The sequence below is a fragment of the Pavona decussata genome, unplaced genomic scaffold, assembly GCF_977016875.1.
Source record: "Pavona decussata unplaced genomic scaffold, jaPavDecu1.1 SCAFFOLD_433, whole genome shotgun sequence".
Lineage (NCBI taxonomy): Eukaryota > Metazoa > Cnidaria > Anthozoa > Scleractinia > Agariciidae > Pavona > Pavona decussata.
Genome location: NW_028145790.1, coordinates 81,058 through 102,500, shown reverse-complemented (window position 1 = coordinate 102,500; position 21,443 = coordinate 81,058). Strand labels below are relative to the sequence as shown.

At 37.2% G+C, this 21,443-nt stretch overlaps 2 protein-coding genes across 2 annotated transcripts in view; both read right to left on the bottom strand.

Annotated features, from left to right (window-relative positions):
• Positions 1 to 21,443, bottom strand: part of LOC146450657 (uncharacterized) — a 135,564-nt gene that overhangs the window by 53,258 nt on the left and 60,863 nt on the right. Inside the window, exon 7 of the mRNA XM_085100132.1 lies at positions 14,536 to 14,658. Within this exon, the coding sequence (XP_084956258.1) occupies positions 14,536 to 14,658 (123 nt within the window). The remainder of the gene's footprint in view (positions 1 to 14,535; positions 14,659 to 21,443) is intronic.
• LOC146450658 (uncharacterized) overlaps positions 14,563 to 21,443 on the bottom strand; it is a 48,495-nt gene continuing 41,614 nt past the window's right edge. Inside the window, exon 3 of the transcript XR_014860248.1 lies at positions 14,563 to 14,693. The gene's annotated coding sequence lies outside the window, so the exon portion shown is untranslated. The remainder of the gene's footprint in view (positions 14,694 to 21,443) is intronic.

The window sequence follows — 21,443 nt, the reverse complement described above, 5'->3', positions numbered from 1 at the left end:
GCCGTTTTCAGTTCAGTCATGACTATAGCCAATCATGTAAGGAAGATTTGACAGTTGCCTCAACTTTGAAACATTTTATAAACAGCAAGAAGGGTTCGAAAGGGTTTTTTGTCGAGAAATTCAAAACATTGTGAACTTTAGCCAAAATGTATGCTTTAAGCTTTAGTTTTCAATGCTTGGAGTTCTCGATACAATAAACAAGTCAGAAACCCACGATTGTGAGCGTAATTTGTCACCAATGATATTAAAAGGTAATCAAATGGTTTACTCGTGAAATTAGGAAATAATTTCACTTGCGTTTTGTCAAAATTCTAATAATTTCCCAAACCTTTAGGCTCGGAAAATTATTAGAATTTTCACAAAACGCAAGTGAAATTATTCCCTAATTTCACTCGTCACCATTTGATTATACATACTTATTGTTCGGTTATCGTTCGTTGGGAGAAGCCGTAGCGAGGTGAAAACACTTGGTCGCGCCCATGAATGATTTTAGTTTTTCACCCAATCAAATCCGATCAAGTTTTTAGCTTTTGATACAAATATAATCTTTTGCTGTTTCTTGTTAGAAACGAAATTTCGCCGTTGGGAATTTCCTTTATAGCTGTAGCACTTGATTTCCAAGTATTTTTGGCACAAACAATCAGGGCTAAGTTGCTCGAAGCATGGTTAGCGCTAACCATTGGTTAAGAGGTATTAAAACCTATAGGTTGTCATGGCATTTAACCCGGGTTAGCGCTAACCATGCTTCGAGCAACTGGGCCCTGGCTTCAAAGGTCAAACTCCAAAGAACCTGAAAGAATTCGTTGTTGTTGCGGCACAAAATGAAGAAATCAACTTAATTTAGAAATGGCGCACTCAGCCAATCAGGCGCAAGCATTTTCGCCTCTCGACCAATCAGGTGTGAGTAATTTTGCCCTCGGTGAAAAGAAAATTAAGAATAAAATGCCCTCTGTTTCAACCAATCAGCATTCAGTGCTTTTGGCCTCTATGTTATAAAAGTGCTAAAATCCTGGAGGGCTTGTTTATTTTCACCCTTCATTGAGGGGGGTTTGTTCGAGCGGCAAACGTTATAAAAATAGAGAGACAAATGGTGGAACTCGGCTTAATAGGGCTTATAATAACGGTATTTACCTAAGTGAATAAATAGAAAATCAAATCTCCTACTGCTGTGAAGCTAATTTATTCATTTTTGTTGGGTCTTCGTTCTGTCGCATTTTGTATCAAAACAGGTATATTTTTTGTTACCATGCAGTCATTAATGATTGGGCGTAACTTCAAGAGCTGCGAACAATTTTCGCTGTCACCAGTTACAAAATAATAACATACTGATGATCTTTCTTTGTGAGATAGAACGCAATTAATGCCTGGAGAACAAGCTGCTAATAAAGGTTGTTTATAGAAGTCGTGAGGTCGTGAACTCTCGAAAGAGAGTAAGTAAGTAAGTAAAACCTTTATTTTGACACGATGAGTATTTAAGCTATGCAGCTTGTGGGGTCGTGTAAATAATATAAAAAAAATACATAAACAATAACTGTAATAAAATTGTAAAGTAAAATAAGACTTATGACTTCTTATATGTATAAACATAACATTGAAATTTACTATTGGAAACACTCGCAAGTTCTTCGGAAATCTTCGTATGGCACTCGACACGGTTCGGCTAATGGGAGGGACACAGGTGATACCATACAAAACCGCAAAAACAAGCGAGAAGCAAAGAGATCCATCATAATTAACTGATAGCTGAGAAATGGCCTAATTTAGTAAATAACTGAAAGCTGAGAATCCAGCACCCCTATGTAGACAATCTGGAAAAACGGGAAAGATCCACGAGAACCACGAGAAATTCTCATAAATTCATGGTGAAGTTCAGTAGAAAACTGGAAAAGAAAATCATAGGCTAAATATTAAGCAAAACGCTTTTCAAATTGCTCACAACTTGCAGTGAGCTGAAGAGATATTCGCATTTTTTTGACATAAACAGCACCGAAAAACGTGGAGTATATTCTTAGAAGTAATAATATTTGCACTGAATAAAGATGATTGATTTGTCCATTTCTCTGCGATGTTAATGTACACATCAAGACCGACTTGTGAATCGTTATTGTCAATTACGATTTACTAAAGCAAAGACAAGCCAAAACTAGCAATGATCGATAAGCGACGTTTTGACATGAAAACGTCGTTTATCGTTGGTTTTTGTTTCGCTTTGCATTCGTTTTCTGCCACTTGAAACGTATGCCATTTGAAAGATGATCTAAAGAAAGTGAAAAAATAGTAGTCGTAATTAATAAAATATCTTGGACCTTAGTGCAGAAATCTCACTTTCCAGTGGAAATTCAGATTTCCCGCTCACTATTTTTCCTGAAGTAATGAATTGTTATATAATAAAATTGTGTGGCGTGAAACCGCAATGACCTGTACCCGATGCCGAAATATAATCCTATGTGTTATCACGGTTCCGTTTTAACTCGGGACGGACGGAAAAAAAATGCATTTATCGATTTGCTGTGAGCAGTCAAACTCGAAACCGATATTTGAACGCCTTCCCTAAAAGGTGCATGGATTACTGCTGTCGTGTAAATTTTACGTGCACACGGACGTGAATTTAAGTGCCTTTGCGTGCGTAAATAAAATTGGAGACGATGTGTGAGCCGCTTGTGTAATCGTATTAAGTTGTGTTTACGCCAGGCGTTCAGTTAAGTACGTAGCAGGTTAAAATTCACATAAACTTTACCCCACAGTGGAAGTTATACTTAAAATGTTTAATCACTATGGTACCGCTTGCCACAATTAGATTTTAAGTATGAAGGCTTACCGTTCCACTTGGTTCAAGGATTCGCAAAGTTCCTTAATATAAACTTCGAATTAAGACTTTCCTAGCTCAAGCCATACAGTTTTTTAAGGACGAATACAAAACTAAACTGTACTAATTACGGCGTTCATGCGGTTCGCTAGATTGGCGGCGCTAAATAAAAAGGTCCTATTAACAGAGAATCAACAACATAACGACATGAAAAAAATAGTAAACAACCTGGAACTTGCCACATGAAATTGGCAGCAACCTTTATCCTCTCAGCTTTATGCATAAACACTCTTGTTCAGTGGCCAATTTAGGAATTTTAAAAATGCTTCGACTTTTGCTGAATGAATTGGCAACTTGGCGCAAGTTGCACAACTCAACCCCGACTGAATTCACGCGAAAATGTTCAGATTTCCAGTGAGACTCCCATAAGCCAAGAAATACACGAAACTTCGTTTCAGAGAAACAGTAATTTAGATTGATACCAACAACAATGATACTGACTGTTCTTTGTTTGTACGAGAGATAAAAAAAAATCCTACCTGGAGTGACGCACTAGTTTCCGGGCATCTTAAAACATCGGCCATACGATCATCAAAATTTGCGATCAGGTTTAATCCGTTACCAGCGCTCCTGTATCTTCTCTTATCTGTTCACTCGCTAAAATTGGTCCTGAATATAATTTCGTACCCAGGGGCCCGTTTCTCGAAAGTTCCGGTAACTTACCGGGCCCGATAAGTATATTTTGAAATGTTTTTTCGCCGATTACACAGTGATTACAGACATGGTAATTGGCCAATGTTTTCATAGAATTATAACAATTTAAAATTTAGTATTCAAAACTAACAAAAATTGACTGCTGTTAAGAAACTTTTATCACCAAAGACACTTATTCTCGGTTTTCACTGTCACGCCATTGAAAAAAAAAATCCAAACCATTCCATGAATGAAGTCAAGAAATTGACATGGTATAGAGGATAAGTAAATAAGGCATCTGTCCAAGTGTCAGGTCTGTGCGACATTCCGTACTCGAGTTATTTGACAAAATGTTCCACATAAATTTATAGAGCTTAGTATGGAGACGCCATGTTTGTGTCCCTCTGAGGGACACAAACATGGCGGCCGGAAATAGGAAAAAACATCTGGAGTCCACTTTTGCCAGAAAAGAGGTTTGTTTGCCCTTGTAAATTTTCGAATGTTTAGATTAATATTTCTCCTCAAACGTAAATTGTTTAGAATGCTGAAAATCACCCGAAGAGTCATTTTCAAGATACGGAAAAGCTCTGTCACGGCCGTCCTCCTTATGTCACGCACGATGGAAACTCGGAAATTGAAACTGTCCTATTTTCAAAAGGAAGCACGACATCGAGCTAAAAAATTGTGAACAGACATATTTTTAGGTAATCTTTCCTTGAATAAAGGTAAAAATTTTGTAGGCCTCCCAGTTTTGAATTCAAGAATTTCGTGACGTCACGTGAAAACCGAGAATAGGGCCCGATAAGTTACCGGGACTTTCGAGAAACAGGCCCCAGCTTCGGAGAAAACGATTTGGTAAAATCGGTCACCTTCTCTAGTCTGATTGGTTAATAAAAATGGCCCGATGCAATTTTAATTTTCAATCCTTTGCTTTGCACGTGCGTAACTTGACGTAGGTTTTACAAAAAATATACAACTCTTTCGACAGAGGTTGTCAAAAAATAGCGTAAAAGCGAACCAAACAATGCCGAAAGGTAGTCTGGGAAATAGCCAATAAATTGCAATAAAAGCTCAGAATCCATATTGCCCGCTATCTCAAGTCTTCGCTGTACGGTCGAGGCAATATGGATTCTGAGCTTTTACACTTTTGTGGTATCTTGCATCGATTAGAACTTATCGTTTTAGTAACTTCCACTTCTCTTTAAACACACATTTGTTGTAGTGTTGTCTCTCAATTCAAACTTTTTTGAAATTTTGGCTTGGCAATCTGGCGAATACTAAATGAAAAGGGAATATTTGAGCCTGAAAATATATCGTGTCAAGGACTTTAAAATGTTTTAATCTAGATCTATCCTGTCCGATGCGGAGATGAAAATATGAAGTAATTGTACAACAGTAATAAAATGTCCAAAACTTGGCAGTGAAACCACTCGTGGTTCCACTTGAGTTTTGAACATTTTTTGACGTCATTTTATGGTCTATAAGAGTATAGACCATAGAAAACTGCCGTCGATTTGTTAAATAGATTAAATTCAATTCTAATTTCCTTTCGAAGAATATTGTAATCCCAGTCCTTCGCCATTAGTTTTCAAAACAGAAACTGTAAATTGTTCCATATAATTTGTAAACACACTGTAATTCACCTCCGAGAGCCGGTATATGAAATTAATAAACCACTATTGTAACTGTTGAGTTCAATTTAGTTGTCACTTTTCTAAATCGACAAATAAATTAAGAATAATGTATTATTTTAGAAAGTGACACAGGCATACTCAGAAAAAAGAAATCCGAGTGCTCCTATCAGGAGGCGAACCTAAGACCTTACGATTTCTAGTTCGGAAGCTCTACCACTGAGCTACAGGAGACTCGTGGGAGCTAAGGCCATTAAACTAGGTTCATGGGACAAATATCCTGCATACTGCTAGGATTTGAGTGTGAGAAATTATTTAACAGAATATATTCTCAGTCACCAACAAATTTAAGAAAAAGTTCAACGGATCGCGAACTTTTGGAACCCATTCAATTCATAATGCTGTCACTGATGTGCATCCTCGTTTTAGTGACGAGGCTTTAAGATCCCTGGGGTAATTAGTGATTGTGACAGGCTAACAAACGACATTTTATTTACCTCCGTATATTAAACCCCCCACAAAGTGCCGACAGTATAATAAAATATTGGTTTTATATATGACTTTCTAAATACAAAAATAAACCATGGGTATCCCTTTACTCTTGTTTATTTCATGTTTAGAAATAAAATTTTGGCATTTAGATTCGAATGTAGCTTTTACTCCATGGAGCTTTGATCCTCGCAATGCTTTAAATCGAGCTATTAAAACCCCTTCCCGCTGTAAAAAGAAATGTTACAACGCTTACTCATTGTGATTAAAAGTTTATGACCAATTGGCCCAAATTGGCGAAGGTTGCAATTCCCACATCTCTAAAGCCAAGAAAACTTCTTTTTTCTATAAGATTTATCGTTTCTATACGACGGGTTATTTCCTCTGTAAATTTGAAGACCTTACGAACTAAAATTGCACGACATAACATAAACAAATGAACAAAACTGCAAATTTTTAAATATCTGAAATTTGGTTTGTCAAGGACACTCGCTAATACCGAAGCCAGATTTGCAATTGTTATCAGTTTTGTTTTTTTGCCAACCAAAGAATTATGACTTTTTTTTACCAGCTATTGCCAACTTAGCCCTCCAAATAAACGGGAACTGATAATCGATTAATTTTCGGATAAACCTTGTCTATTATAGGTGAGTGAAATTACGAATAGACTTAGCTTTTTTCCGTATCAGTTTTAGCATCTTTCTTCTATTTCTTCCATGACTTTGGAAATAAATGATTCTTTTTAGCTTTGGAACCCATTCAATTTCAATGTTGCTGTCTCTGATATGCATCCTCGTTTTGGTGACGAGGCTTTAAGATCCCTGAGGTAATAAGTGATTGTGACGGGCCAACAAAGGACCTTTACCTCCGTATATTAAACCCTCGCAAAGTGCCAACAGTATAATAAAATATTGGTTTTACATATGACTTTCCAAATAAAAAAAATTATAAACATGAATATCCCTTCACTCTTGTTTGTTTCATGTTTAGAAGTAAAATTTTAGCATTAAGATCCGAATGCAGCTTTTACTCCATGGAGCTTCGATCCTCGCAATGTTTTAAATCGAGCTATTAAAAACCCTTCCCGTTGTAAGAAGAAATGTTCAAACGCTCACTCATTGTGATTAAAAATTTATGACCCGTTGGCCCAAATTAGCGAAGGCCGGTAGCACTATCATGCAATTCCCACATATCTAAAGCCAAAAAAACATTTATTTCTATCAGATTTATCGTTTTTATACGACGGGTTATTTTTTCCGTAAATTTGAAGACCTTTCGAACTAAACTTGCATCCTTAAGTTAAGGGAAGAGAAGAAAAAAATACGACATAACATAAACAAATAAACAAAACTGCAAATTTTTAAATATCGGAAATATGATTTGTCATGCAGGGACACTCGCTAATACCGAAGCCAGATTTGCAGTTGTTATCAGTATATTTTTGGTCAACCGAAGAATTATGGAATTTTTTTTTACCGGCTATTGCCAACTTAGCCCTCCAAATAAACGGGAACTGATAATCGATTAATTTTCAGATAAACCTTGGTAAATATAGGTGAGTGAAATTAGGAACAAACTTACCTTTTCGCCTTATCAGCTTAAACTCGAAGACTTTCCCCTATTTCATCCAGGTATGCTTGATAGTGCTGTCCAGTACTCGAGCTCTCAAATTAGAGTATTTTCAACAGCTTTCCTTTGATACTGTGAGAGGTTGATCACTCACTGCAATACCAACTTTCATATTTGACAAATTGACACTCACATGTCGTTAATAATTAAGCAGAGACTGGCGTTAATACCAGGCCGTCGATAAAACCCGGAACATGAAAAAAAATAAATAAAAAATTAAGATACAAAAAAAAAAATAAAATAAAATAAAAAATAAAAATAAAGGAAAACAAAAAGTCTGTGTATATTTATATATTGAACAGAACAGGCAGGTACAACATTTACATTCAAATAAATGCGAACATATTTAAATTACAGCAGGCTAATTACACCACAAAAGAGTGACACAGTTAAAACCCGCACACCTTCCTGATTTTTACCGAACCGTTTTAAGTTACTGGCAGACCTTTAAGTCACTAGCTTTTAACGAATATACCTCCATTAAGGATTACATAATTTGGAACACTTTATTGTTTTAGATGGAAAACCAATTTTTGTTAACGCCTGGTATAGAAAAGGAATATGTTGCATCAAGGACCTTCTCAACCAAAATCATAGCTTCCTTTCACTTACTGCAGACTTGGAGGAAAGATATAACTTTCAAATCCCCCTTCACAACATACTTCGACCTCTAAAAGCCAGACCCACTGAATAAAAAAAGAACTCCGCACTGCAACGAAAGCCCTGGTCACACTAACACCTCTCAATTCGTTTTTTACAAAAACTGCCTATTCCACCTTGCTAGATAAGAGCTCCCTGGCACCTACCGCTGAAAATAAAATTTTGGATCATGACTTCACCAGAGGAAACATCCGCAATATCTATATGCTATCTTTTCGCGTCTTGAAAGAACCGAAATTAATCATGTCTCAGGTTTAAATTATTCATAATATTTTACCCACACAACACAGCTTTTCCCGCTCAGACATAACAAACAATAAAACTTGCTCTTTATGTAACCCTTAAAACCAAGCACTAATCCACACGTTGATTACCTGCAGTGTATCGTCGTCGTTCTGGAATCGCTTTTCTAACTGGTGGCACCAAAAACTCAATCAAAAACTTATTTTATCTGAAAGCCCTATCTTATATGGCTGGAACCAAAAAACAAAAACACTGGGAAGTACTTTTAAAACTATCCTTTCATTGTTGCCAAATATCATAGTTTTGCTACAAGCGCACGCAAAGGCACTCTGGACTTTGAATGTTTTACGCCTAAATAAATATATAACAAGATCGCTATTTGCAGCACCATTGTGGCAAAAACAGATCGTGTACATCAATTTACTAAATCGTGAGCCAAGCTGCTTTAGTTAAGTGTAAGCTAACTGTACTTTGAGTACTGTGAATATTGTAAGTATTGTAATCGTAAGTATTGCATGCGCACATTGTAAGTAGTCGGTTAGTAATGTAAGCACAGTAAATATCGATTGTTAGCCAATAAGTATAGTAAGTAATGTATTGCAATCATTGTATTTTTATTAAAAAAAAAAAACCCCGCATACATATGAGAGGCCAATTTTTTAAGAACCTGTATCAGATATAGGTAGGCTGTCTCCCCGCTCGATTTGGCAAGCTTAGCCTCGTTTTTCAAAATGTTCTAGAGCATAGCACCGCTAAATCGTAAGCTGCATTTAAGAAAATTTGTTTGAGGCTTTGGGCGTGATAATAAAAAGTCTGAATTCGTTATCAGTAAATATATGAAATATAGCTGTCTGGTCCTGTCTCTGGCTAACTGCCCCCGTTTTGTCTGGAAAGCCAAACAGGTTCTACGGGATGACATAGTGTGGGTGAATTAAATCTGATCTCTGAATGCAAGATACCATTCTTTACACATGAGCCATTGCCAGCCTAAAATAATATGGGTATTTAACATTGATAAGGGCACTAGCAATGTCAAAAATTGATTAAGAGCGGCATTTAGATTAATCTTCATCGTGAAATGACCCAAGTCTAAACATCTAACACTTCTAGCCAACTCGAAAGCCTTGAACTCGCATCATTGGTTAACTTAGTTTCTCTCAAATCTGAAATACTCTTCTAATCTTCTAATAAATCTTTCTTTTCGACTGAGTCTTTCAGTCAGTTAAAGATTTGTGTCTGACAAATCGTTAGTTTTGGACTGAGCATTTCAATCCAGCAAATACAAAAGATCGTCTCTTTATTAATTGCAAATCTCTTGAAAAGTCTATGGACAATTCCTTCTCTTGCCTATGTATCTCCCTAAAAGTTTGGCTTCCTGAACTTGAGAGACAGAAAGGCAACAAATAAGACTTCAAGATCTCTTACCTCTTCCTCTAAACGTCTGTATCTTTCCGTGACAATCGAAATACGAATATTACCAAAATGATGCGTCATGCGGCGTCATAAGTAGCCAAACACACGTACGTAAGACTAAGTCATTTTCAACCAATAAACTGCAGCTACCAATACCGACTTGCGGCCCCACCAACAATTTTCCTTATAACACCTAACGATCCCAGTTTGGCGAAATCGAAATTTATTCTGGTGTACGAACTGTATATTCCCACCGTAATTACGTACTATACTTTTACGCTGGGACTACGTTGGTGCCTCCCTTACAGGCCAAAACCCTGAGAGGGCAATTGCTAATTATATGACAGAAATGAAATTGTTTTTATATATTTGAATTAATTAAAAATAAATGAATAACCACCCAAAAATCATGCCGAACATTTTTTCTTCTTACTTTTTTCCTGAGCTAAAGCTGAGAAAATGGTTTTCGGGAAATGGACAAAAATGCCCTGGTAATGTCGAAAAGACTCAAGTTCCCCTAGAATGACCAAACTGATAAAAATATTATAGCGCGGCCTAAAATCAACCTACCGAGCTTTAAAGACACTCCAGATAGGCTAAAATGGCGTTTCAAAGAATCTGAGAGAAAATTGTCGTTGGGTTCCCCTGATGTATGTATGTACAATAACACTTCTCTCTCTGTTTGGTTCTGATTTCTCCATACGTCACAACCATAAAAGGCTGGAGACTGATTCGAAAACCCCTTAGTTACATCACTGGTCTCCAGGCTCTAAAAGTTGCTTAAAATATCAATTATTTATTTATTTATTTATTTATTTATTTATTTATTTATTTATATAAGCACAAGAGCAAATAAAGTTATTCTATAACATGTCGTTTTCAGTTCAGTTTTTCATCTATTAAGGTTCCAAGCGATTTATGAACTGTTATCCTTTCTAATCCGGTATGCCATTATCCTTATAAACAAAGTTATCGTGCACTATTAATGATCCATGCGGTACTCCTGACATACACTGAGTATTTCAGAAATATCTGTAAGGTTTTTTGTTGGTCTGATTTGCTCCAAATTAGGATCAAATCGATTCTAGGAGCACTAGAGTTATTCACCACTTTACGGCTTCGCTAAAAGAGACTTTAAAACGACACTTTCACGGGGATTTCTCTGTGTTTTGGTCGAAACCACTCACTGTTTGACAAGATATCTTTATTCGCTACCATCAAAATGCTCTTGGAGCACCAAGAAGAAAATATCAACTGGTTTCTCCTAAAAAAAAAAAAAAACAAGCAAAGAAACTATAATCAGTTTTTTTAGGGATTTCTCCAAATACGATGGAAGAACTTGAAAAAATGGCCGATTTCTTCAAGTTTCAATCCATTTCAATCTTGGCCATCCGCTGACAAAGATAACTATAAACACTAGTTTCTGTGTAGTAGTAGTGGTAGTGTTACTGTTCACAAAACTGAACCATATGTTAACGATTCCGTCGATGTAAATGTGTTTTTCGGCCACTCAAAGTAACATCACAAATAGGTAACACTACCCCTTTTAAACATTTACAACACTATTGCGGTTTTCAAATGGATTCGGGCCATTCTCAGTCAGTGCCACAGTAACGGAGGTAGCAGGGATTTTCCGGGGGTGTTCCATTGATGAAGTACAAATAGTAACCACCGCAGTTCAGCATTTGAATATTGATGGACCAAAAACAGCAGTCTGATAGCCAACTGAAACAGACTCGCTTGGTGACTTTGCCCTCTTGCACCGTGAGGTGGCGACTCTCTAGCCAACCCGTGGAATCTGTCCCACATCTGAAAGTAGGAGTACATGAAGTAGGCATTTTTGTTCCCGCGTTTCCTTGGAAACGGAACCATGAAGGTCCAAGGGCGTTGTCACAAAGGGTAGGCGATTTGCCGTACGTTTCGTGACGGTCAGCGCTTGTCAAGTTTTGGTAGTTAACACACTCTAAAAATTGAAATGTATACGTTAAATTAAATTATAAGTCAAATTAACGCATCAATTAAATTAAATAAGCCAAAACTCTTGCATCGCAATTTTTTAACAATTCAATACAATACAATACAATAGACTTTAGTTTAAGGGGGTTCAATCTGAAAAAATCTCGTAGCCAGAGTCCTCAGGCTCGGGAGACTCTGCAACACTGGAATTTTATTACTGTAGGATTACTGCGGTAAAACAATGCAAGCCGTTACGGGGCAGCCTATGAAAAAATTAATTTTTTTTACAAATTCTACAGCCTCTCTCCTGGTGACCAACTGCTGGCCAAAGAGCCCGAGGACTCTGGGTACGAGATTGACAGTGATAGAACTGATGACCCTGTGGCCCTCTAAAATAAACATAAGGTATGTAAATATAAAATTATATAACGTTCGCTACAGTACAAATTTATGTGACTAATTTAAATATACAAAGTTTTAACACATCTCGCCAGTCTGATCGAAATTATGTATTAATGTTACAAGAAGGAAAGAAGTTTGAAAGTCAATCTCCTTTAAAAATTACACTGCTTTGCCTTCTATACAGGTGACTTATAGAAATTAGGGACCAGATTTATTCTTGTGCTCATTTTAACATCACTGAGTTTTTTGAGAATTAGTTTCTCGCTCTTTTTTTTTCCACGGGATTTAAGCAAATTCATGACAAATTAAAGCTAAAATCGCTTCTTTTTCACTATTTTGCATGGTTACAAATCACCCAAATCCGTCATGAAGCCAGAGTTTATACTTACTGCGACTTTCAATAACCTGCGGACTCTGAGTTTGAAAACCTAACTAACGCCGATTTGAGTGTTTTTCTGTTGTCTGTCATTTACAGCCGTTTCGACAAAGTTTGTTAAAAAAAGGTGCAAAAGCGTATACGACAATGCCGAAAGGTAGTTTGGGAAATAACCAATAATATTTTGGCATTCTCCCGTACGCGGAGCACTGAAAAACGACAAACCGACCGACAAAGTGGATCGGAATCCACCAATCACAGCGTACGAACGTGAACTTTTGACCCTGCAAGGCCAAATGTCTTGTTTTCTAAGAGCTGCGCTGTACTGAGTGGAAGCAGTGAAAACAAAACGGTTAATTGAATCTTGAGCTTCACAGTGGGCATTTTATTGACAGGCTTTTGAAAATTAAGCCAGTATTTTTTCGAGCATTTTAGAGAGGCAAAAATGTTGAGCATTATTCGAGCATTTTAGTGACATTTTTCCCAAAATAATAATTTGTTGAGAAAAACAAATTATTTTTAAGAGGATGTAACAAGTGAAACTCGATATTTTTTCAAAATGAAATGCGAAGCAGCTTAGTCTTAAAAAAGGTGAGTGAAGACTGAAGAAGGGTCAGTGGTTTTTGCTTAGAAGAGGCAAGGCGGCCATATTGATGGTTTGCATGTGACGTCATGGGGGCCATGTTTATGGACAAGAACAATGAGATTTTTCTCCTCTGGGAGTTACCTGCCATTTTTATGCAAACTTTGAGAACAAATCATTTCTTTTGTTTTGTCCACCACCATGGCGACGATGCGAACCACCTATAGATGACTTCATGACTTCATTGTAATTGTTGAAAACAAATAAATTATTGATTTATTGTTGTAGGAGTTAGTTTACACCCAATCGATCATTTTTTTATCAATCGATCATTTTATTTCAATAATTTAAAACTTAACAAATTAGAAAAATGTACAACCCGCATATAGTAAAGCTAATCGAGGCGGGTTGTATAACTTAAACTAAATTACACAAAACAGGTTATTAGTAAAACCAAGTAAATAAATAGAACAAATAGGTATACACATGCGTTCACAGATAGTTAGTATTTACATGAAAAGGACGTAGTAGTAATTATAATAGCCAGAGTTTGGTTAATAATGATTAGTAATTTTGACTTAATTAGCAACGTTGATAATTAATACAACAAGCAGGTGTATGACTTCTTATCCGAGACTTTTTGTGGAAAAAATAGAGCTTTAACTTGATTTTAGTGCAGAATCAAAAGCATAATGTGCAAATACCTAAACGGCCGCAATGAGTGAATGGGGATGTTAATATTTAACAACACTTACCGTTTGGCGTACAGGATTTATGACCGTCTCCAAAGTAACCTGGTTTACACGTGCAGTTGTACGACCCAACTGTATTTGAACATGTAGCTGTACCGCTGACACAATTGTGAGAACCACTGGCACACTCATCAATATCTAATTGAAAGAAATAACGTAATAATAAATAATAAAATAATTCACTTATATAAGGCAATTTTTCTTGCATCTTGTCTCGCAATTCCGTTGCGCCGTTGCAACACAAGTTACCCGAATCGTTGCCTAGTGTAACTTGCGCTGAAATGAACATATCTCGCAACGTTTTTGTTGCAGTCGCAACGATTGCGGCAACAACAACAGAATTGTGAGACATGTTCATTTCAGAGCATGTTACACTTGGCAATGATTCGTGCAACTTGTGTAAAAACAAAATTGCGAGACAAGTTGTTACAAAAATTGTTTAGTGTAATAGCGCCTATAGCGCTGTCAGTATACGTAACCAACAGTGCTTTACAACAATAAAACCTTAAGACTATACAGACTAAGATTCGACTAAATTATAATTTCTGGTAAGGATCGATTTCAATAAACATTTTTCATGGACAATTAACGATTAAAAAGTAATACGACGTTTCGACGAGTTGACACTTGAAAATGATGACATAAAGTCGCAAAAAAATGTTACATTTTTATCGTTAATTTTCCTTGTAATTATTACAATTAATTTTGTTCTTATAAACTCAGTCAAGAACTGTCATCATCAGAAAAATTGTTGCACAAAGTCAGCTGCTACATAGGTTTTAATTTTTGCTGTTACACTGTTTTCTTTCAGTTGGACAACGTAGATAAGCAATAAATAAGAATAACAGCGATTGAGAACTTTCAGAATCCAACACAACCGGTTTCTTCCATGTTTTTCTTACCAGAACAATTGAAACCATCTCCGGTAAAACCAGTTTTACAGGTGCAAATGAATGAGCCCACGGTGTTTTGACAGTTGGCGTTGGCATCACACAAAGGGACAGAAGCATTGCATTCGTCTGCGTCTGAAATAAATAACGCAAATTCTCTTTTTAAAAACCTCTCGACCCTGCCCAAATGCTTTATGAAGGTAGGTTTGTAAGACCAGAAGCCCTCTTCCCAAATCCTGTCTATTAACCTTTGGGTGGACTGTGAGGCGTATTGAATCATAATAGGTGATAAGGCCGATTTATGCGGTTTGGCTTTTGCTCACAACTGCACCAACTTACGCGATGTGTATAGCATTTAACGTCGTACTATACAATTCTCATCATTCAATAACAGAGCCGTTTGCACGAAGGAAATATATCGCGACTAGACTTACCGTATAAATGCGTCGAAAAATGGCAATATAGGTCACGACTCAGCTAGCTTAAGTCGCGGCTTAGTAAGCCTTACCTTCGTTTAAACAGCACATTCTTGTGCTCAGATAAACTTAAGCCGCAGCTTAATATATCTCGTATAAACGGCCCTAATGTCTTATTCTAAAGCTGTCCCAGAGTTTGAACAAGTTTGTGTTGTTGTTGCATACACTAAAGTATTACTGATGCCGGGCCGATATTGCGGATTTATTGGTGATGATGATGATAAAAAAGAGCAAAAGAAATGAATGTAGCTAAAATATCGAGGACACGATGTGTTTTCCATGATATTTGCTGGATAACTCACCACCCGTTAGCATGTTACAAGGAGCCAAAACACTCTGGTCAGGTTTGACTGAATCGAGCCAGTAGTTACCGCTGATTACATTATCTCCTTCACTAGCCTTGATCTCTAGGCATGAGGCAGCAGGAAAATCAGGAATTGAACCAAGAGGAACTGAAAAAAACAAGACAAAACAAAGACAGGTTTTATCATGCTACAGTTACCACGTTCGTTCTTTGTTTCACACGTTACCCCATCCTCGGAGACCCAGGGACATTCAAATTTCGTTGCACCATTCCCCTCCCCCCCCTCCCCCGCCCCAACTCTCACCCTGACTAAGTGACCCTGTGTTTGCGTTACTACAATTAACAAAGAAAGTCACTAGGCCTGCATGGGCATTTAAGGCACCTTTTAAGCTTCAGTTATTCTAACAATGTAAATGTTATCCTTTTCAGAATTCATTCCAACCGAAATGTCCTGCGTCTAAAACCCCATTCACACCAACAAAACATGTTTAATTAAACATGCAAGTTTATCAAAATGAAAATTGGTAACAGAAAGCTGAACCATCGGCTTTGACATAGGATTCAAGCAAGCTTTAACTTATGCTTTCATTTTTTGCTAAATCTGTAGTCGACAAAAAATCCCAAAGCAGCTTTTATGAAGGAAACAATTTAAAACTGTGTTTACCTAAACAGCTTTTACACGTGTTTAAGCCTTGGTGTGAATGGGGCATTAGTTTGATTTAAGGAAACCTGTTTGCTTAACAAGAATGAACTGACTTATCACGCTGTATTAGTATACATTAGTTCGTAGAATAGATACTTCAAAACCAGCCTGGACACCTTATGTTGTTTACACAACAGAAATCGTATGATTTTTACGGTAAAAGGATTGTAATTAGTTTATACCTTGAGCCCGGGTTATTTGCTTCATATCTGCTTTCCATATCCACTAGACCAAAGAGGGCCAGCTGACGAAAATGGTAATTTTTAACTTATTCACAAAATTAGCCATGACAACAGATGACAGCTAACCGTTTTCTTAGGTCTAAATAGTGTAGATCAGTGCTTAACCCTCAAAACGGATATTCCCTGCCTAAATGAAGCTCTATTCTCAGTTCTCTGCCTAACAAATGGGCTTCTGTTCTTGTCTACGTCAGCAGTATCACTCTTAACACTGACTCGTTATGTAAACATCACAAGGTGTCCAGCCTTATTTTGGAGTATCCATCTAGGAACAATCATACCTCTGCCACTTAGCCTTGTTACGTAAATTCGATCTGTATCCGAAACAAAGTCTTCTGGTCTGGCCTCCTTCGTTCGCCTCACACACATATAGACTGATGACGTAATTAACGCTTTGACATCTTAAGTTCGAGTTACACCGCTCTACACAGTTCAAGAAATTGACAGTCTTTTTCTCTTCAAAGATGTGCCCCTTTAACTTCGCGCCATATATGGAAAATTCACTTTTACATTGCTGAGCTTCTACTTGAGAGAGTACGTGGAGCATCAGAAACACAGTTGCTGTGACGTACATGTACGAATGCGGGCTCCTTGTCATGTTAAAAACATGCAGCAGGCCACACCAGGCAACACTGTGCAACCTGTCATAAAATGATAAAGTATTGATCAAAACTAGCGCCAGTTCCTAATATAACCGACAGAAGGTGAAGTACAACGAGCAAATGTTTGGCACAACAAAACACTTCAAACGAGCGTGATCACCGTAAAGAGATTTCAGTGCTGATCGTGACGTTGTGAACGTTGCTGGCGTTTTGCTTTCACCTTCCTTTGACTTCCCACCAAACCCGCACCACACTTTATTTACAAAACAAACCCCCTCCTCCGTTTCAAATAAAGGAAGCTGTTCAAAGTTTTATGAAGGAACCCTTTACAACTGCTTTTCATATTCTTTATGGTGATTGTGTTTTTAAACAGTCACTGTTCGGAGCTTCAGTCTTAAATTGACAAGAATATTCATGAGTGTCGTGGTATAGTGGTTTCAAAAAAAAGATAAATACTTAACAATTCCCGTTTCTGCATCCGTTAATCGTTTTATGGCCATTTTAAGGGCATATTTGTGTAAGCTAGCACAACTTAATCTGCTCGGATTCTTTATCCAAGAATTTAACTAGCCGAGACTTCAAGGGAACAGAATCTTTATCCTCGAAACTCCGAGCAGGTGCTAGACTTCCAACATTGTATATGGCACATTTCACACTTTAAACGTCCGCCTTTCAAAAGCAAAAGAAATTAGTTTTCCGGTATTAAAAAAATTATGGAGTGACATTTGCTGAAGAACACGTTAGTTGTCATCCCAATTTAATCGAGTTTCAGGGGTGAATAACACCCTCCGAACAAGTATTTTATCAAGAAAAACTTCTGTTTGCCTTTGATGGCAAACACGAAGGTAAAGAAATTCAACGCAGTAACCAGACTCGTCGATCGACCTCTTTACGAACGGTCTTTTGTCAAGAGGACCAGCCTTGCAGAATCTCGCAAAGCAAACTTCTTTTTACATTCCAGCCTCACAGAAATCTTTTTTGAAGACCATTGGGTCAAAAATTAAGCAAACGCTGTCCAGTAATACAATATTGAAAAAGTAAGAATTTGTTTAAATGGGCCACAGAAAAAAACCTGCTCCTTTTGCTAACTAACAGGACTCCATATTACTGATCAGTTACAAAATTCATAGGATAGATTGAACTTTGCCCCTTGCGCAATTTTTGTTTTCATGAGTGTTCGCAAGACAACTGGCTAAACGGCATACCTTGACAACCAACGGAGCCGGGAATCAAACTCCACAGCGAAAATTTAACCAGCAGCGAGAGATGTTTTGGGTTGAATTACGTGCCTTGAATAAAGAGCTTGAATGAAGTTTTACACAGGACTAATGACGTAGATAATTGTCACCTGCGTAGGACAGATATTGGACAGATGAAAACCATCATTTGTCTAGTTTATCCTTGTAGCCTAAGTAACACTATTTTGGCCAACATACCACGAATTGTAGCACGAATTATACCATCACAAATTCGCTCCATAAGTCAAACTCCGAAGAACATGAAGCGAGTAACTTTTCTCTTGGTGAAAGGAAAATTAAGAATAAAAAAGCGCCCTCTATTTCAACCAATCAGCATTCAGTGCTTTTGGCCTCTATTTCATAAAAGTGCTAAAACCCTTGGGGGCTTGTTTATTTTCAGAGCGGAAAACGTGATAAAAATAGAGAGACAGATGATGGGACAGACTTAATGTGGCTTATAATAACGGTCAGTTTACCCAAGCGAATAAATAGTAAAACTACTTGGCCGCTGTGAAGCTAATTTATTCATTTTTGTTGGGTCTTCGTTCTGTTGCATTTTGTATCAAAACCGGTATGTATTTTTTTACCAGTTATCACTGCTTGGGCTCCCCACGCACACTGAACTTAAGTTTTCTTCGCACTTTCCAGAAAGGTTTATAAAATTGCTCACATTTGATCATCCGGAGATTTGATCGATTTGTAATCTGTATGGTTCCTAACCTCACAGAGTACTTCTTCAGAGTACTTCCAGAATTTATGCGCATGCCTACAGCTGTACTAGTCTGTTAGGCTGCTTCTTTAACACCACCAACAGACAGAAATAGAGTAAGAAAGAGAGCCGCTTGCAAATTGCCAAGAAATTTACAAATTTTGATGATCCTTAAGGCTGGTTTCCATATGATCGCGGATCGCAGATCGCAATAAGGTCTGCGATCATCTGCGATCGTCTGCGATCCTGCGATCGTGATCGCAGACGATCGCAGAAGATAGAACCATGTTCTATCTCCTGCGATCGTCAGCGATCAATTGCGATTGTTTGCGATCTGCGATCTGGGATCGTCTGCGATCATATGGAAACCAGCCTTTAGATAGAACATGGTTCTATCTTCTGCGATCGTCTGCGATCACGATCGCAGCATCGCAGACGATCGCAGAAGTAGTTTCCATATGATCGCAGACGATCGCAGACCTTATTGCGATCTGCAATCCGCGATCATATGGAAACCAGCCTTTAGTCTGCACATATGGCCATTCATTTCCGCAGGAATAAATAATAAGGTGTATGCACAACTTCTTAATCAGAGAGAGATTTAAAAGAAGTACCGTATTTTTCCTTTTACCGCAACAGTTAAGAAGTAACCCCATTAAATGCGCAATATTCATTTAAATCTAAAAGATGTTTGGATGTGCACTTTCTAATTTCAATATGATCATGTCGTATTAATTTTAATGGTTTACACTACAAATACTCTAAAGTAGAAAACGAAATTATTTGTTGGTCTATGTCCAAGCTGTCAACTTTTTTTAATCACCGTTCGGAGCTTCAATCTTAAATTGACAAGAAGATTCATGAGTGTCGTGGTATAGTTGTTTCAAAAAAAAAAAGGAAAATACTCAACATTTTCCGTTTCTGCGTCCGTCGATCATTTTGTGGCCATTTTAAGGACATATTTGTGTAAGCTAGCACAACTTAATCTGTTCGGATTCTTTATCCAAGAATTTAACTAGCAGAAACTTCAAGGGAACAGAATCTTAATCCTCGAAACTCCGAGCAGGTGCTGTCTTTCCAAAATTGTATATGGCATATTTCACTCTTCAAACGACAGCCTTTCAAAAGCAAAAGGAATTAGTTTTCCGGTATAAAAAAAATTATGGATTGGTATTTGCTGAAGAAACCGTTAGTTGTCATCTCAATTTAATCAAGTTTCAGGGGTGAATAACACCCTTCAAACAAGTATTTCATCAAGAAAAACAATTGATTGCCTCTAATGGCAAAAACGAAGGTAAAGAAATTCAACGCAGAATCTAGCAAAGCAAACTTCTTTTTTCATTCCAGCCTCACGACAATGTTTTTTGAAGACTACTGGGTCGAAATTTAAGCAAACGCTGTCCCGTAATACGATATTGAAAAAGTTAGAATTTGTTTAAATGGGCCAGAGAAAAACACATTTTCTGGTGCTAACTAACGGGACTCCATATTACTGATCAGTTGCAAAATTCATAGGATGGATTGAACTTTGCCCTTTGCACAATTTTGTTTTCACGAGTGTTAGCAAGACAACTGGCTAAACGACATACCTTGACAACCAACGGAGTCGAAGATCAAACTCTACAGACAAAATTTAACCAGCAGCGAGAGATGTTTTGGGTTGAATTTCGTGCCTTGAATAAAGAAGCTTGAATAAAGTTTTACACGGAAGACTAATAGCGTAGATAATTGTCAGTTGCGTAGGACAGATATTGGACAGATGAAAACCATTATTTCTCTAGCTTACCCTTTTAGCCTTAGATACACTATTTTGGCCAACATACCACGAATTATACCATAGCCTATTGATCACGATGCAAATTCGCTCCATTAGTCAAACAGAAGATGAAAGAGTTCGTTGTTGTTGCGGCACAAAATGAAGAAACCAACTAAATGTAGAATTGGCGTACTCAGCCAATCAGGAGCAAGTATTTCGCCGCTCGACCAATTAGGAGTGAGTAATTTTGCCCTTGGTGAAAGGAAAATTAAAAATACAAATGCTCTATGTTTCAACCGATCAGCATTCAGTGCTTTTGTCCTCTATGTTATAAAAGTGCTAAAACCCTCGGGGGCTTCTTTATTTTCATTTCGTAGGTTAATTTGAGGGTCCGTTTACCTGTCGTCCTAATTAAAACCAATGAAAATGCGATCAGTTCGTATTCAGGCAGCTCCCTTTTTCAAGTTTACATCAATTTGCCATTTGCTAATTTTATAAGGATATTATAAAATGTTTTGGGATGTTAGAAGGAAGAAAGCTGTGCTTTTTTTTCGATTTTTTTTTTTTTTTTTTTTTGCAAAGAAATTTGAGAAAAAAAATAAATATTACTAAGAGAAAGAAAGCGGAAAACACTCGTCTGTAACTATTTCAAACTCTTATCTCAAATCATCATTTTATGGCTATTATGATTCTTTATTAATTAAAGTCTACAATGTGAAGAGAGAAAAACTTCCCTAACTTTAAAGCATACCAGTTTAGAAATTAGCTTTTTGCGGTGATAAGGAACAACAAAGCAAAATACATTTTCTTGGTACAACGAATTGACGGCAAATTAAGCGTCAAATACGACCAAAGGCGATCAAAAAAATATTACGTGGAGTGGAAATTTTTTG